Raw genomic sequence first — 17,203 nt, 5'->3', positions numbered from 1 at the left:
TGGGTGTAGAACTGGGATTCTAAATCTGGTTTATCTAGCTCTGAAGACAATAGTCTTTGTAATGAAATACCGTGCAGATATGAGAAGCCTGCTCATTTAAGCTACCTATTCATTTAGGCTTTTTTCTTTTATAAGTGAAGCCTAAAAAAAAAAAAATCCTAATCCCTTGTTCCGTCAGGACCGATGAGGAACAATCAGGTTTCACTACATAGGACTCGGAAAACCCCCCGTGCCAGGGTGTTAGGAGATCCGGAGGTGGCTCTTCGGACAGGGAACCTTTAGCTTCTCTGACAAGTGGATTGGGCTAGTTAATCTTTAAACTCCCTTCCAGTTCTACAATCCTTTGATTTCCAATTATGAACCTCGACGGAGGCTTGGGAACTCCAAGCTTGGTGGGACGTCTACGGGACCGGCAACACTCACCAACTCATGGAGTAGTGGCAGTTCTTACATAGTCTACCACTTCCCAGGCCAGTGGCCCGGCACATTGGGCTTTTAACGCCGAAGCGCAGAAGGAAATTTGACAACCTTAGGAGGAAACCCAGTGTCCACGGCTGGGCTCAAAACTTGGAAAATTTCTTCATCGAGTCCACGATTTTCCTCAGGACTACAACTCCCAGCAGGCCACACCAGAGTCCAAAGCTTATTGGCGGTCCCACTCGCGTTTCTCGCCGTGTGGCAGCTACTACAGCCAATGGGAAAGAAAGATAGTTTCCAGAACCCAATCCTGGAAAGGCAGGGTGAGTCCTTTCTGGGTTCCGGCTCCGGCCCCTCCCCCGGCCCACCGAGGCATCGCTGTCCGTGACCGAGCGGCGGGAGCGAGGTGCGTTCAGGTTGGGCCCGGGGACACGGGGGAGGTGGATATGTTTTCGTGGGGACGCTGAGCTTGGCTCCTTCCATCTCTCCGGGGAGCCAGAGGTTGTGGCTTTGCTCCCCGGACCCAGTGAGGGCAAATGGGGCCCTGAGATCCCAACCCCTGTCCTCCATCCCCAGCCAGCGCGCCAGACTTCTGGCCCCAGTCCTTAACCCCTGTCCCTTCTGTTGGCCTTCTGAGTACGCCAGCCCCCCACCACTGACCATACCTTTGGGGTCAGCCCCTCTCCTCCCACCCCTCCGACCCAAGCCCGCTAGCAGCTCCGAACCCAGCCCCTGTCCTCCAGAACGCCCGATTCCTCAGGCTTCGCCCTGGGCTTCTTCCCTGCCCACAGTACACAGCCCAGCTTCTTGGGTTCGGTTCCCTGGCACCTCTGACTGCAGCGTTTGCGCCCTCTGTCCTGACCACCTTCTCTGACCCTCTGACTCTTTTGATTCCCCCCCCCCCCACCTCCCCTACCATCTTTGACTTGTTATCCAGGTACCCTGCACAGTTCCCTCTTCTTCTTTGGCCTTTCCAAGCTCCTCTACCCCTTCCTCCCCCCAGTTCTTGACTTGACCCTAGAGAACCCAAACTTTGGCCCTTCAGACCACCTTCCAGCTTGGCCTCTTCCCTCCGGTCTAGGCCTTTGGCCTGCAGCATCTGACCAGCCTCATCTTCTTGGCTCTTACTGTGTAGACCTGACTCCTCCTCCACTGCCAGAATCCCTTCCACTCTTGGTCTTCCTTGTACCTGTGAGCCTCCAGCTGGATGGGCCCCTTTCTCCCCCAAGATCTCTGAAATGTGATGGGAAAGAGTCTCTCTGTACCTCACCTACTACTGTCTTTTCAGTAGATAGGGGGTTCCCCATCTCTGTGAGTCCTGATCTTACTCACCCATTCTGCAAGTCCTAGCTGGAATACCACCTTTACTACGAAGCTGGCCATCCGAGATCTCTTCAGGGAGAGATGCCCATGCGGTCTGAAATCCTATGGCACTGTTTTTTCTTCTCTCTTCCCTCCCTCCCTTCTACCTTTTTTCCCCTCCCTTCCTCCCTTTCTCCCTTCTCCCCCCTTTCTCCCTTCCCTCCCTCCCTCCCTCTCCCTCTCTCTCTTTCCCCCCTTCTCTCTTTCATTTCCTTCTCCCCTCTCTCTCCCTCAACACTGGTGTGGTGCATAAAAGCACTGGCTTTGGAGTGATGGACATAGATCCCAGTCCTGCCAGTCCTGTGTGTCCTTGGGGAAGTTACAATTACTCTGTGCCTCAGTTTCCTCATCTCTAACCTAAGTTGTGACAATGAAATGAGATGATCCACATGTAGTGCTTAGCCCAGGGCTTAGCACTTGGTATGAGCTTTAAAATGTTAACTATCATTATTGTTGGTTCCTGGGTCGTGTGTCGGCTGCTGCACGAGGCACTGAGGAGTGGGTACAAAAGTGACCAAGGCACAGTCCCTGTGCTCTTGCAACTTAACCTTTTATTGTACAAGGGTTTCTGGAGTTCACAGCTTGTTTCACTGCACTGTACTGTGAACTGTTTGAGGGTAGAAACCACAGCCCTGAATCTTTCTGCTTTTACTTTGACCCAGCATTCAGACCTAGGAAGAATCAGCTTGGTAAAGGGTAGGTTCTCAGAGTAGCAGGATTGGAAGTGAGTCGAGGCTGGGTAGCCCACTGCATGGAGCCCTAAGTGGGGTGGGCAGGGGCAGGGAGTGAGTCAAGATTATATTCACTCACACGTTTAAAAACATTTGAGTAGTGGGCCTTGTGCTGGGGAGAGATTACCAAAATGACCTAGTCCCTACCCTCAAGCTGCTTACGAACTACTAGGGGAAACAGACCTGTAAATGGCTAATTGCAAATCACAGTAAAAGCAATTACAGGATTCTGTGGGGGTTTAAAGGAGGAACCGGGCAGAACTCCAGAGATTGCCAAGGAGCAGTGGGTGAGAATGTTCACAAGCACGACACGGGTTCTGGAGTAGCCCTGATTTGTCCCACTCATGCACAAATATTTATCAGGGATCTACTCTATCTGGCCGCCATTACTGTAGGAACTGAAGTTACATTAGTGAATAAAACAAACACCCTGGCCCTCACTGACTTATATTGTAGGGGCGAGGGGGTGGGGGGGTGGGGAGGAGACAGATAATAAATGAGAGACACATAAATCAATGCAGTGCTAGAAGGGGAGAAGTGCTGTGGCGGGCGGTGGGGACTGGGGGTGTGGGAGGGGTTGTGATGTTTAAAAGGACGGTCAGGAAACAGTGCATAAGCGTCAAGGAATAAACTGCTCTTTAGCTGCACATTTGAAAGTGAAGCAGGCCTCTTTGAACACTGCTTAGCTAGATTCCTTAAGAAACACTTTCTAACAGAGATTGGTAAGCTATAGCTTGCCTCCTTTTGTTTCATATAAAGTTTTATTGGGACAGCCACATTTGTTTACGTATTGTCCATGGCTGCTTTTATGATACAACAGAGCTGAGTAACTGCAACAGAGCTGCTGTGGCCCCGAACAGTTACTAAACATTTACTCTCTGGCCCTTTACCGAAAAAGTTTTCTGACCCCACTTCTTAAAGACTTGAGGCCCTGTCCATATTTTGCAATTTAGATTATATATGGTCTTGTACCTTTTTTTAATCAAAAACAGTTTTTTTCCTAACAAGATCACTGAAGGGGGTCTTTTTCATCCTTGTATTCTTCGCAGGTCTAGGAAATAGTGTCTTCAAAGACTGTAGTAGCAGTGGTTGTTGGCCGAATGCCTAGTAAGGGCCGCACACGACACTGAGCACTCACGGGTGTTGTCTCTCACGTGGAGTCCTGCAGCGTAGGTGGGTTATCACGGGTTAGAGCTGTGGGAACGGAGGCTCGGAGTGGCTGAGAGAGTTGCAGTGTTGTAAACGTGGTGTGTCACCGCCGGGCTTCGGCCCTACATGCAGTCAGTGCCCCGGCTATCACTTCATGCTGCTGTTTCCCCCCAATAGGCGCTGACTTGAAGGAAGTATCAGTCTTTCCTTGTCAGTCATCAGCGTCCCGCCAGTCTGTGCTTCCCGCCCTCACCCCTTCCTTCACGTCTCTGTGCAGCGTCTTCCGCAGCCCACCCAGCCTTTCGCAGTGGTGTTTCTTCATGGCCCAGAGGCAACACCGGACTCCCTCTATCAGAAGCACTTTTGTCTTCTCATTCCCCGTCCCTGGCTATAGGGCCTCCGAGCAACTTAGCAAGCAAAGTGTGCAGCTTAGCAAGCACTTACCGAGGTCTGCACCGTGGGCCCTGTGCTCGGTGCTGTGTGTGTGTAGCTGTGTGGGGGAGTGTGGTTTGTGTATCGGTGGCATGTGTGTGGCTGTGTGGTGTGAGTATAGATGTGTGTATGGTGTACGACTGTGTAGCCGTGTGTGGCTGTATGTGTGGGAGGGTTGTGTACGCTGTCTTTGATATGCATCTGTGTGGCGTGTGCTGTGAGAGTGTGGTATGAGTGTGTGTCTGTGACTGTGACTGTGGTATGTATGTGTGCTGTGAGAATGTGGCTGAATGTATCTCGTGTGAGGATGGCTGTGCATGTGGTGTGTACCCACACGAACATGTGCTATATATGGTGTATGAGAGGGGACGCGTGTACCGACCAATCAGAACAGATACGGGTGCCCCACAGTGGGTCTGGAGGTCTCAGATGTTAACTCTTCAGTTGCTGGGTTATGGTGAGATCCTAGGGAAGGAAGGGGAGGGTGGCAGAACCCGCATGAGGACTCAAAGCCAGGCCTTATACACGAGGAGGAGAGTCTCAGAAATCAGAGGTTCTGCTATGATCATTTTCAAAAGCAGGCGCATGGAGGGATGCTGTCCAGGAAGGTTTTTCTTAAAAAAGATTAAAAAGTAAAAGGAATTTTAGTTAACTCACAGTTTAGTTAACTCACTTTTTCATTCTGAAAAGCTGAAAAACCAATTGTTCTGCAATGGACGCTCCTTTACTTGCACATAAGGTATAGTCCAGACCATTATTAGGTAGTGGTATCAAGAAAAGTGGTATTATTAAAATTTCACAGATATTTGTTGGTGTTAGACAAAGCTGTGTCTTCTTTTTGTTCTGGTTTGGTAGCTCTAAATATCTGGAAGTGTGTTCGCTTGAAAGGAAGTAAAGGCATTCTCTGCAGTTATTTCCATTCATTGAGGTGACTTCTGATGGCTGGTTCGTGGGGAAGGTGTATATCCCTCCAGGCAGAAGAGATGCTTCCCTGTGGCCTGGCCCAACCCTGGGAATAAAGGTGTTGGCCGCTTGTGTTCATTCTCAGGGCTCGGAGATGGGCAGTGAGAAGGAGCAGGACCCAGAGCAGCACCTGCCCGAGGAAGGGGAGCGGGGCAAGCCTTGGAGAGTGGATGACTCAGAGGGTTTTCGGATCCCAGCTGGGGAGAAAGAGCGTGGGCAAGAGAGCCAGTCGGTGGGGCCACACAGGGTCCATCCAAAACGGCCATGGCAGAAAGTCAATGTCCCCGCTGGAGAGCCAGGGGACCCCATTGCTCAGCCGAGGCCTGAGGCCGAGGAGAAGCCCTTTATATGTGCCCAGTGTGGCAAAACCTTCAATAATACCTCCAACCTGAGAACACACCAGCGGATCCACACGGGTGAGAAACCTTACAAGTGCTCTGAATGTGGCAAGAGCTTCTCAAGAAGCTCCAACCGCATCCGGCATGAGCGGATCCACCTGGAAGAGAAGCACTACAAATGCCCCAAGTGTCAGGAGAGCTTTCGGCGGCGCTCAGATCTCACCACGCACCAGCAAGATCACCTGGGCAAGCGGCCGTACCGCTGTGACATCTGCGGTAAGAGCTTCAGCCAGAGCGCCACGCTGGCTGTGCATCATCGGACCCATCTCGAGCCTGCGCCCTACATCTGCTGTGAGTGCGGAAAGAGCTTCAGCAACAGCTCCAGCTTCGGGGTGCACCACCGCACCCACACAGGCGAGAGGCCTTATGAGTGTGCCGAGTGTGGGCGGACCTTCAGCGATATCTCCAACTTCGGAGCCCACCAGAGGACCCACAGAGGGGAGAAGCCCTACCGGTGCACCCTGTGTGGGAAACACTTCTCCCGGAGCTCCAATCTCATCCGCCATCAGAAAACGCACATGGGAGAGCAGGCTGGGAAGGACTCCACCTGAAGGAGCATGAGGGAGAGAGAGAGAGAGACCCACTGGGAGTATAGAAAGCTCTTTAGGATCTGCTGCTGCCTCCTTGACCTCAACCTCTTCACCCCACTTTGGAGCATGGTTTCCTGTGAAGCCAGGGTCTCCAGGATGCCTTGAGGAGGGACTCCAATAAAAATGTTTGCCCCCTTCCAATCCAATTTCTTGCATTGGGAAGTCAGAAGATCTGGTCCTGGCTTCATCTCCTTGGGGTGAAAGAGAAATAGGATAGGTTTAGTACATGCTCATTTCATTAGGGCCCCCGTCCCTGGCCTTTGAGGAAGTACCTATGCGGTGGGCATCACTGAAGATCCTCCAAACCATGTATGAACTGCTCAGGACACAGTGCAGTGGCCTGCTAGTTCCCATCCGCTGTGCCCCAGCTGGGCTGTGGGGAGCAGTCTGCCCGATGGAAGGGGCCTCCTTTGGCCTGGAGAAGAGGCCTGAGGTCCTGCTTAGAAATGAAAGGGAAGCTGTTAGGGAGCTGTGATCCAGGGACCGTCACACTGCCCCCTGTGTGTGACTTGTTATCCCCACCCCAACCTGCCTCTGTTCCCCTAGTGATTAGCAGTAAAACCCTTCAATGCAAAGGACCTGTGTACTTATTTGGGGCATTAAAGAAGTGGGCTGCTGGGGGTGTGGTCTCTGCAACTACTCTGGGAGAAAGTGGAATTTCAAGGGAGACACGGCGGGTGGTTGCTCTGAAAAGTAAAGGGAGACCGAGTCGCTGGGCCTCCAAGGAGGGAGGAGAAAGGGAAGGAAGTCACAGTAACCGAGCATCCACTGTATGCCATAGATTCCACCGGTCACATTCACATCCTTTATTTCGTGTAGTTGTCGAAGCAACCCCCAAGGGAATATGATGAGGAAACAAGGGAGGAAAGGTGAAGTCAAACGGCAGCGAGTGATAGAGGCGGAGTTCACACCTGGGCCTCCCTTGATTCCGAGGTGACACCCTTCACTACACTCGCCGGCTCTGAAGCAGCAGCTACTTAGGGGGCTTACCTGGGACCAAGTGATTGCCTCCAGGTGGGACCTAGTGTGGCCTCCTCACGGGGCCCTGGACTATTTGCTCTGTAGGAAGTTAGTGCCAGCCTTTTCAACTTTAGATTGATTGAGAACTTACTCTGTATCTAGGAGAAATGACAGCGGCAAGGAGTAGGACGTGAGGGGTGGGGTAAGATGAACCCATAATGAGAGTCTTTGACCTTAGTAACAATGATTTAGTGCTCGCGTCTGCTTCAGCTTAGCAGCGATCATTCCCAGCTCCTTGCCCTGGTTTAGGTCTGGTTCCACAGTGCAGATTTCAGTGTTTTCGGTTTCGTGTTCACCCAAATTTCCTATAAATACCAAGACCCCCCTCTACTTGCCGGTCTGTGGCCCTGCTCCTCTGGCGTGAGGGCCTCCTTCATTTGTAGCCAGGTGGCAGAATGTGACTGTGGCACCTGGTTTGGGACTGACCCCCCCATAACCTGACCTGTCACAGGGGACCCTGCCCCCCACCCAGGAAGGGATGTGCCCGGGAACTTTGCACACTTGATCCTCTGGAATTCTCAACGACCCTGCGGAGTTAGGGTTCTGCACCTGCGACAGTTGCAGAAACAGGCTGACGGAACGGGACGTATCCTAGGCTGCATGAAGTAAATGGCAGGGTCAGAAACGGACCCGGGCTTCTGCCCGAATCCAAAACCGGAATTTTCCCAGCTCTAAAAGAAGACTTCCCAAATAATTCCCTAACAGGTGCAGGACACTTCACAGTTTATGAACTTTTAGTTCACCTACATTTTTCTACTTGAAAATCTCCATACAAGATATTTTGAATGTAGAGTCACCCAAACTGGCATGTATGAATTCTCACAATCCCAAATAATAAAAATTGCTATCTCCCAAACATCTGCTGAGCACCTACTACCTTTGATCTCCATAATGTCACCAAATGGACCCGGGGGACAAAATACTATTACCGAATGTCCCCCTTCTCCTGGGGTTCCCCTGTACTAGGTTTGCCTTGCCTGCCACCAGGGAATTACAGCTCTCAAGGCCAGACGTTGGTGAAAAGGAAAGGAACTCTTTATTCAAAAAGTTATGCAGACTTAAGAGTAATGACTTAATGTCTCCATTAAAATCCCAAAGTCCCTTAAATCAACCTCCCATCCACACACAGTCCTTACTTCCCCCCTTTGTCTGTTCCGGGGTACCACATCTCAGGAAAAGAAATAGAAGTCTGGCTCAGGTAGCCCCCGGCTCTTCCCTGTAATCCGTGCCCAGCCGGCAGGCCTCCCTTGATCCCCAGCACCACCAGCTGTGTCACCAGGATCTCCAGTTCTTAATCCAGACCCACATTGCAACCTCTCCCGGCCCACCAGCAAGAGTCCTTTCACCCTTTTCCTTCCTGTAGCGTCTCAACTGCATTCTTCAGAGATGCTAAGAGAGAGAGCTCTGCCTTGCTGCTACATCTTGCTTTCTGGCTTCCTAAGCTGCATGGTTGTACCCCTCACAAAGCTGTAAGGCTCCCCCCACTTGGCTGCCACTCCTCCGTTTAAATCCCAGCATCAATCTTCCTCTGCATTTCATTTTCGACTCCTCCCACAATCAGTTACACCTGCCAGCATGCCTGTATTTTTCCAGCTTTTCTGGGCATGGCCACATGGCGTGGAGCCAATCATCTCCAAGCTCTCACGCTGGCTCTGTTACCAGGGCAGTTGCCTCCCAGGTACATCCTGGGTGGAAGTCACTCCCATCTCCCTGGCCCAAAAGCCACAGCCATTTAACATACCCATGAAACCAGTCAAAAGTTGTAAGTATATTAAATGACCATTCTAGAGGTTATCTGCAAAACTGTTGGTGTGCTAAGTAACTCAGTGGCCCTGCTCCACGTGTCCCGTCCCCCAACTCAGACTTGTGGGGGTGAGGCCATCCTACGTTTTTATTATTTCCTGGGTTCCCTGAGGTCTGGACCCCATCACAAATCCCTCTTTGTGTTTGTGGGTGCTTGCTGTACCCTGTTACAATAATATCCTGCAAGGTAGCAGTACCCACATTTTCAAGATACACAAGTTTGGAGAGGTTAAATGACTTGAACTAATGACTGAGCTGGGATTCAAATCAGATGATTCCAAGACCAAGCTCTTTATGACCAAGCCAGGGCTGCTCGTCTCTTTTCAGTCTGGGAGCTCGGTATCATTATCCTTTAAACCTGCAGCCTTAGTGGAAGCTACTGTGGCTTTTTGGGAGTCTTTGCTGCCAGTAAGACCTGGGACCAATGTACCAGGCCCCTACTTTGATCATGGGACATAATTTGCTGACCAATCTCATTTGTCCTTTTAAAAATATATATTTTATTTACTTTTTTTAGGGATAGGGGAAAGGAAGGAGAGAGAGGGGGAGAAACATCCATGTGCAAGAGAAAGATTGATCGGTTGCTTCTCACATGCCTCCAAATGCAGACCTGGCCCACAACCCAGGCATGTGCCCTGATTAGGAATCGAACTTGCGACCTTTTGGTTTGAAGGCTGGCATTCAACCCACTGAGCTACACCAGCCAGGGCTTATTTGCCCTTTTTGGATAAAATTCATGGACTAGGGTTTCTGTGTTATCCAGACTATGGAGTCTTAATAATTTAGTCCCTCTGTCTTCCCTTTTTGTTTGCTTCCTCCATTTTCTCCATTCTCTTTTCCTCTCCCCCTTTCTCATTTCCCCTCCTCTTTTCTCCTCTCCCTCCCTCCTCTCTTACCTACTGGGAGCACAGACAACGAAGAAGACATAGCTCCTGTTTCCTCTGCAGCAGGTTGGCACATAAACCCCAAGTTCCAATGCAGGGCAATAGCTGTGGTTACAGTTGTTCCCAGGGCCCCATAGAAGCCCAGAGGAAGGCCTGAACTTGGCCTGTATTGGACATTTGGGCCCAGAAGTTAATAATACCTAGTCCTTCCAGGAATCCAGGAGAAAAATTTCCCTCTGAACAAGGTGTTGGCCAACACGGGTGGGAAGGGCTAACTTCTCTTTGCAAGAGAGAACACTGAGACAATGATTGGTCTTGAGAATGAATGGGCCTTTACTAGGTAAAGAAGAGGACAGGAAGGCTTAGCATTTTAGGGAATGGGGAAATGTTTGATGTAGTTGAGGGTGTCCTGTGAGCAGCGAATGGAGCTGACAAGGAAGATGGAGGCCAGATCACAAAGGGTGTTGGATTTCAGGATAAAAAATGTGGACGATGATGATTTCAGCAGGGGGACGTTGCGATCACATCACCCTTCAGGGAGAGCACCCAAGTCCGTGCGGAGGGTGGACGTAAGAGGGTCAGGTTGGCGGGTGCCAGCCAGGGCTCTCCTAACCCGAGAGAGCTCTGTGTTGTTGTCTCGGAGCCAATCCCACAGGAGGGGAGATTCCAACCCTCCGCACAATTTCTCCGGATTCCTGGGACGTATGGGTTTACCGTCTCCTCTTGCCAGAGGTCCTTGCCAAAGGTTCTGGTGGTCTATAAAGCCTTCTCTGTTTTGTGCCCCTTAGCCTTACCACAGAATTAAGAACCCTCATCAACTTCCCTGAGAAATCGTCATACTGGGAATTCTGTAAATTCAGAATCCCTTTGCAAGAATGGGAATCTCGGGGAGGGGCGTACCTCATGGCGTGCCACTAGCTTGCTGTGCTCCTTCCTCCCGTCACTGCCCTTCCCCCCACCCCCCAGACTGTCCTAGAAACTCCAGGTTGTTTTACTCCATTGCAAAAAGCTCTTCAGCTTTTCTGAGCCCCAATGCCCGTTTGCATAAACAAACACATGAAGGAGCTCAGCACAGCCAAGTCCTCACTATTTAACAGCGTGTTAAATAGAGCAGTTGCAAAATAAATAGGAGACTTGCAAAGCAGGTAGTGTTGAAGGTTTAAGGCAATAGTCTGAGCACAAGTGATTGTCTCCCCCTCCTTCTGAGACCCTCCCCCAGACAACGGAAAAGGGTGGGAACAGGTAACAGCCAAGAGAATGGCAGGGAAGAGGGGTGTTGGGTGCAAAGACAAGTTTCTAGCAGTAGGTGATGCACAGCGATGGCTTAACCGAGGGAAGGAAGCCACAGCCCAGACGTGGGCGGGGGAGTGAGAGCCAGTCTCCCTGGCAAAATCCCAGAGAGGCTCCGAGTCGTAATTAGCAGACACTGAGGAGGACAGATAAAAGCGGACCTAAAAGCGAGGGGGGTTGTGGGTCTGTCCCTGCAGAAGCTTGCACCAGTCATCACCCCCTCTTATCTCCAGAATGGAGCATGACGGGCCCTTCCCTTCAGACAAGCAGCATACATATGTGCACACATGTGCACGTGCACATGCGGCAAACCCCCAGAAGGTTCACTCTCTGGAAACCCAATACATGTCTAGGAGAAATTTAGCGTGTTTAGTGTGGTGCCGGCATACCAGAATAAAGCCTTTGTCATTCTGAGATGTATCAACCCTCCCCCATCTCTCCAACAACCACCTGCCCACTGACCCTACAGTCAAGCCTGCCAGAAAACCTCACCCACCCTCCTGTTCAAGAGGGCGACTGCATCCGTCAGGGAGCAGATAAGCAACAGAGAAAGCCAACTCAGTCACTGGAATTAATCAACTTGGTCTGTCATTTTTTTAATCCTCACCCAAAGATATGTTTATTGATTTGAGAGAGAGAGAGAGAGAGACTGGTGAGAGAGAAACCTCCTCCCATGTGTACACCCTGACCAGGGATTGAACCCACAACCTAGGTATGTGGTCTGACTGGGGATCAAACTCACAACCTTTTGGTGTATGGGATGACGCTCCAACCAACTGAACCACCTGGCCAGGGCTGGTCTGTTATTTTATAACAGGCAACCAGGAGCGCCAAAATTATGAAGACAGCTAGAAGCATGAGAGAGAGAAGAAGGGAGGGAGAGAGAGAGAGGAAATAATACGTGATTCTAGAAAACGGAAAGTTATAATGGTACAGCAAAATCTTTAAAAATTCTAATTATATCCTTAAAAAGATCTGAGAAGATACTACCTCAGTAAAACATGAAAGTTGCTAGTGGAAAGGAATAATTAAAAAATAAGAAAAAGCTTTTGAAAATTAAACATAATGATAGCTAAAATAAGATATTCAAGAGATCACTGGGAAGATAAAATCAAGAAAATCTAAAACATAGAGCAAAAACACAAAGATGTGAAAAGAAGAAATAAATGATATAGAAGATCAATCCAGGAGGTTCTTATAATAAAGACTGCTGGTTGTCCCCTAAAATCTGTTCACCCAGTTCTTGAGGGGGGCACTTAACTAACCAATATTTCCCAGTCCCCTTTGCAGTTGGGTCTAATCATGTGATTTAAGTTCTTGCCAATGGAAAATGAGCAGAAATGGTATGTGACATTGCTGGACCTTGACCTCAGGAAAGCAGGTATGCCTTCACCTCATTTCCTTTCCCCTGTCACCTGCTGTGATCTGTCAGAATCCAGCGTTCATGGTTGCAGACTCTACAACATCCTACTGGAGTCCTGCCACATAAAACACGAGACTCCCAGTTAAACTTGAATTTCAGGTGAACATGGAATCATTTTGGGTGTAAGCGTGGCACAGATATTGCACCCCAGTGATGGCAGGGTGGCAGGGTGAAAGGAACTGGGTTCTTGAATTTAGCGTGTAACAGCTCTACCCCACGCACTTGGATGCTCACCTCACAGCTGTTAGCGAGAGAGAAACACTTCTTTTTGTACGCAAGCCACTGATTGGTTGGGTCTCTTTTTTCACAGCGCCCTAACCTTTCGCCCTGGTACATAGAAGTGAGTTTCTGTCATAATAAGACTGGCACATCTTATTACTGTCATCGGTCATTTTCCCCTACAATCTAACATACCCCAAACTGGGATGTGTTCAATAATAGATGCTGTTTTATTTTTTTAAGGTTTTATTTATTTATGAATGCGAGGGAGAGAAACATCAATATGAGCAAGAAACATTGATTGGTTGCTCCTCGTAGGCACCCCTACTGGGGACAGAACCTGCAACCCAGGCATGTACCCTGACCGGGAATTGAACCAGCAGCCTTGGGCTTCCTGGAACTACCTATGCCCAACTAACTGAACCACACTGGGCAGGGCAATTGATACTGTTTTAGACACAGTGAAATATTATGTTACAAGATGAGGCAGAATAGGAAATCTCAGCCTTCACTGTCCAACAGAAACACTGCCTTAACAACAATATATGGACCAAAATACCTTTAAGAGAATTCCACCAATCTGCAAGCCAGCACAGCTCAGCTCAGGTTGTTCTTGGGCTGGTGGCAGGGGGGTGGGTGGGGGTGGGGGTGGAGAAGAGTGGAACGTGTGTCCAACGTTCTGGCTTTTCAGAAGGCTGCTTGAGAGATTGGTTTCTGTCTCACCTGATGTGGGGTACTAATGGGGAGCCAAAACTCTCTGGAAGCCAGTGACTGAGCACAACATCCTGGTACTTTTAGATGCTGCTGAGTGGAATTGCTTGGGGCTGTTAACACCAGCAAGTCTGAAATACCACAAATAGACACCAGAGGGAGCAAGAGACTGGAAAAAGAAAGCAGCAACCTCTATTTGGGAGAGTAGCCTCACCGGCTGGGAGAAGTCATCAGCACCAGAAACGCGTTGTGAGGTCTCCAGAATCTCTAGCCAGACTGATTATTAAAGGCCTCCCCCTGCCTGAGGCCCATACATTACGCTATGGGACCACCATGGTGCATGTGGTCATTGTTGACCAAAGCACTGCGATGTGGTGTGTGACTGTGCTGTGACACTGTAATGATGCTGCAAAAATCGCTTTAATTTCAGTGTGCAATTTCAAAGACAAAAGCATAAAACTAAATATAACCATAAAACTATTTTCATGAATACAATTTATATAAAGATGTAATTTGTGACATCAATTACATCAAGTGGGGTGGGGAGATGCAAACCAGTAGGGTTTTTGTATACAATTGAAGTTAAATTGTTATTGGCTTAAGGCAGATGATTATAAGCTGTTTTGCATAAGCCCTATGGTAACCACAGGGTGGGGGAAATACCTATAGAAGATACTCAATAGAAAATGAGAAAGGAATCAAAGAATATCAATATGAAAAAATCAACAACTCGCAGAAGGAGAGGAAAAGAGGACAAAGTAGCTATAAGACAGACAGAAAACAATGAACAAAGTGGCAACAGAAAGTCTTTCCCTTTTAATAATTGCTACAGATGTAAATGGATAAGCTCCTCAATCAAAAGACATAGAGCGACTGAAATGGAATAAAAACACGCTATACCCAAGTATATGCTGTCTACAGGAGAGTCATCTGTTATATAAAGACACACATGGGCTGAAAGTAACAAGAAGGAAAAAGATTCCAGGCAAATAGTAACTGAAAGACAGTAGAAATGGCCATGTTTTTATCAGACAAAATAGACTTTAAGGCAAAAGGTTGCATTAGAGACAAAGAAGCACATTATATAATGATAAAAGGGTCAATTCATCAGGCAGATATAACAATTATAAAAATGTGAGGTCTGTTTGGAAAGAGTCCAGCCTTTGTTAATGTAACAAGAACATTTTGCTCAATATCAGTGTAACCTGGCGGCTGAGGAGAGTGGATTGTAATGTGCATGTGTGAACAGTGACAACTTCACTGTACTGATCAGTGGGGGTGGTAGACACCATCGAGTGAGCATGTGTACTGTGTGGCTGTTGCATTCAAAATGACTGAGTGAGGAGGGCAACAGATCTGCATCAGATTTTGCATTAGGCTTGAACATTCCTCTGCAGAAACTATTCAGATGATTCAGAAGGTTTTGGGGGACAATGAAATGAATGCAGTGCAAATAAAAGTGTGGTGCAGACACTTCAAAAATGGTTGAGAATCTGTTGAAAGTGATCCACATTCTGGAAGGCCTGCAACGAGCAGAACACCTGAGAGTGTTGAACATGTATGGAATGTAATCAACAAAAATCGGTGACTGACAGTGAGAGAACTAGAAGCTGATCTGGGGATTCCAAAACGACTGAATCTGGATTTTGATTCAGGATCTTGGCATGAAATGAGTTGTGGCAAAATTCATTCTGTGGCTTCTGCTACCAGAGCAGAAGGAACATCATGCCACAGTTGCTAATGACTTGACTCAAACCACTACCAATGAACCAGATTTCCTCCAGAAGGTCATCATGGGAGATGAATCGTGGGTTCACAGCTGTGATCTGGAAACTGAGACCCAGTTGTCCTGATGGAAGTCGCCTGGTTCTCCACAACCACAGAAGGTGTGGCAAAGTCTCAGCAAGATCAAGACCATAGTAACTGTTTTTGGACCAGGAAGCTCTTGTCCATCATGAGTGCGCCCCCCCCAGGCCAAACAATTAGTAGCAGCACCAGCTCAGTGCTCCTCATCAGCCGAGAGGTGCAGCACAACAGAAGAGGCCGCAGCTACCGGCCACTGGCAACTGGCGGCTTCGGCACCCCAACAGGCCCGCTCACACATCCTGTCTTGTGCAGAGTTTTTTTCAGGAAACATCAAATCACCCAGGTGACTAAGCCCCCTAACAGCCCAGATTTGGGACCCTGCGACTTCTGGCTTTTCCCCAAACTAAAATCACTTTGAAAGGGAAGAGATTTCAGAACATGATGGGGCAGTTGATGGCAATTCCAACACGGGATTTTGCAGAGTGTTTCAAACAGTGGAAGAGACGCTGGGAGAACTGTGTGAGGTCCCAAAGTGCCTACTCTGTACAGTGTTTCTTATGTCTAGTATCGTCTTCAATACATGCGTCTGTTTTTCATAGCACATGGCTGGATACTTTCTGGACAGACCTCATATCTGCACTTAACATCACAGCACTGAACTATATGAACCAAATATTGTCATACCTGAAGGGAAAAAGACAGTAATGCAAAATAATAGGATATTCCAGGACCCTACTTTCAACAACGAATAGAACAGCCAGACAGAAAATCAGTAAGGAAACAGGGGACCTGAACAACACGGTAAACAAATAGATTCTAAAATATATAGAGAGAACACTCCCCAACCATCAGCAGAATACATATTCTCTTTTAAATTAACTTTATTGGGGTGACATTGGTTAATAAAATTACATAGGTTTCAAGTGTACAGTTTTATGACCCATCATCTGTATATTGCATTGTGTGTTCACCACTGAAAGTCCAGTCTTCTCTGTCATCAGCTGCTTGAAGAACACACATTCTCAAGCACACACGGACCATCCACCAGAACAGACCACATGTTCGTCCACAAAACAAGTCCTAATGAAAATTAAAGAAAACTAAATTTGTACCAAGTTTCTTTTCTGACTACAGTGGAATGAAATTAGAAATTAGAAAATTGGAAAATTTACAAATATATGAAAATTCAATAAAACACTCTTAACAACCAATGGACCAAGGAAGAAATCACAAGGAAAATCAGAAAGTGTTTTGAGACAATGAAAATGAAAACATAACACACTAAAATGTATGGGATGCCAACAAGCAGAACTAAGAGGAAACTTTATAGCTACATTTTAATAACAAAGAGCCCTGGCTGGTGTAGCTCAGTGGGTTGAGCACAGGCTGTGAACCAGTGGTGTTGCCGGTTTGATTCCCAGTAGGGGCACATGCCTGGGTTGAAGGCCAGGTCCCCAGTAGGGGGTGCTCAAGAGGCAACCACACATTGATGTTTCCCTCCCTCTCTTTCTCCCTCCCTTCCCCTCTCTCTAAAAATAAATAAATAAAATCTTTAAAAAAATAAATCTTTAATGGATTGTTTGTTTTTGACAGTTTCATTGAGGTATAATTGGCATACAATAAACTACCCATGTTTAAAGTGTACAGCTTGCAGTTTTGACACATGTATGCACCTATAAAACCATCACCACAATCGACATAATGAACACATCCATCAGCTCCCAAATTTCCTCATGTCCTTTGTAATCCCTCCCTCTCTGCACTCTCCACTTGGTTCCAGGTGACCACTGAATCTACTTCGGTAATTGTAAATTTGCTTGCATTTTCTGGAGTTTCATATGGATGGAATCATACAGCATGTACTCTTACTTGTTTTTTCACGCAGCATAATAATTGTTTTGAGATTCATGCATGCTGCGGTGTTCATAAACATTTCATCCATTTTATTGTTGAGTTGCGTTCCGTTGTATGGCCGTACATTTATGTTTATCCATTCATCTGTTGG

General features: G+C 48.0%; 1 protein-coding gene across 2 annotated transcripts; it reads left to right on the top strand.

Moving 5' to 3' along the window:
• Positions 1 to 575: 575 nt before the first annotated feature.
• On the top strand, positions 576 to 6,617 carry ZNF691 (zinc finger protein 691). 2 transcript variants are annotated; one of them, XM_037032579.1, is made up of 2 exons: positions 576 to 740; positions 5,140 to 6,617. In XM_037032579.1, exon 2 carries the CDS (start codon positions 5,149 to 5,151, stop codon positions 6,001 to 6,003), a length of 855 nt encoding a protein of 284 aa, XP_036888474.1. In that variant the 5' UTR covers positions 576 to 740; positions 5,140 to 5,148; the 3' UTR covers positions 6,004 to 6,617. The 2 variants fall into 2 exon arrangements, with proteins under 2 accessions (XP_036888474.1, XP_036888473.1); XM_037032578.1 differs by lacking the exon at positions 576 to 740 and adding an exon at positions 761 to 823.
• Positions 6,618 to 17,203: the final 10,586 nt, after the last annotated feature.

This window comes from Sturnira hondurensis, unplaced genomic scaffold, assembly GCF_014824575.4.
Source record: "Sturnira hondurensis isolate 20B ecotype Veracruz unplaced genomic scaffold, ASM1482457v3 Scaffold0021490, whole genome shotgun sequence".
In the NCBI taxonomy this organism is placed as follows: domain Eukaryota; kingdom Metazoa; phylum Chordata; class Mammalia; order Chiroptera; family Phyllostomidae; genus Sturnira; species Sturnira hondurensis.
This window is presented reverse-complemented; position numbering and strand designations above follow the sequence as displayed.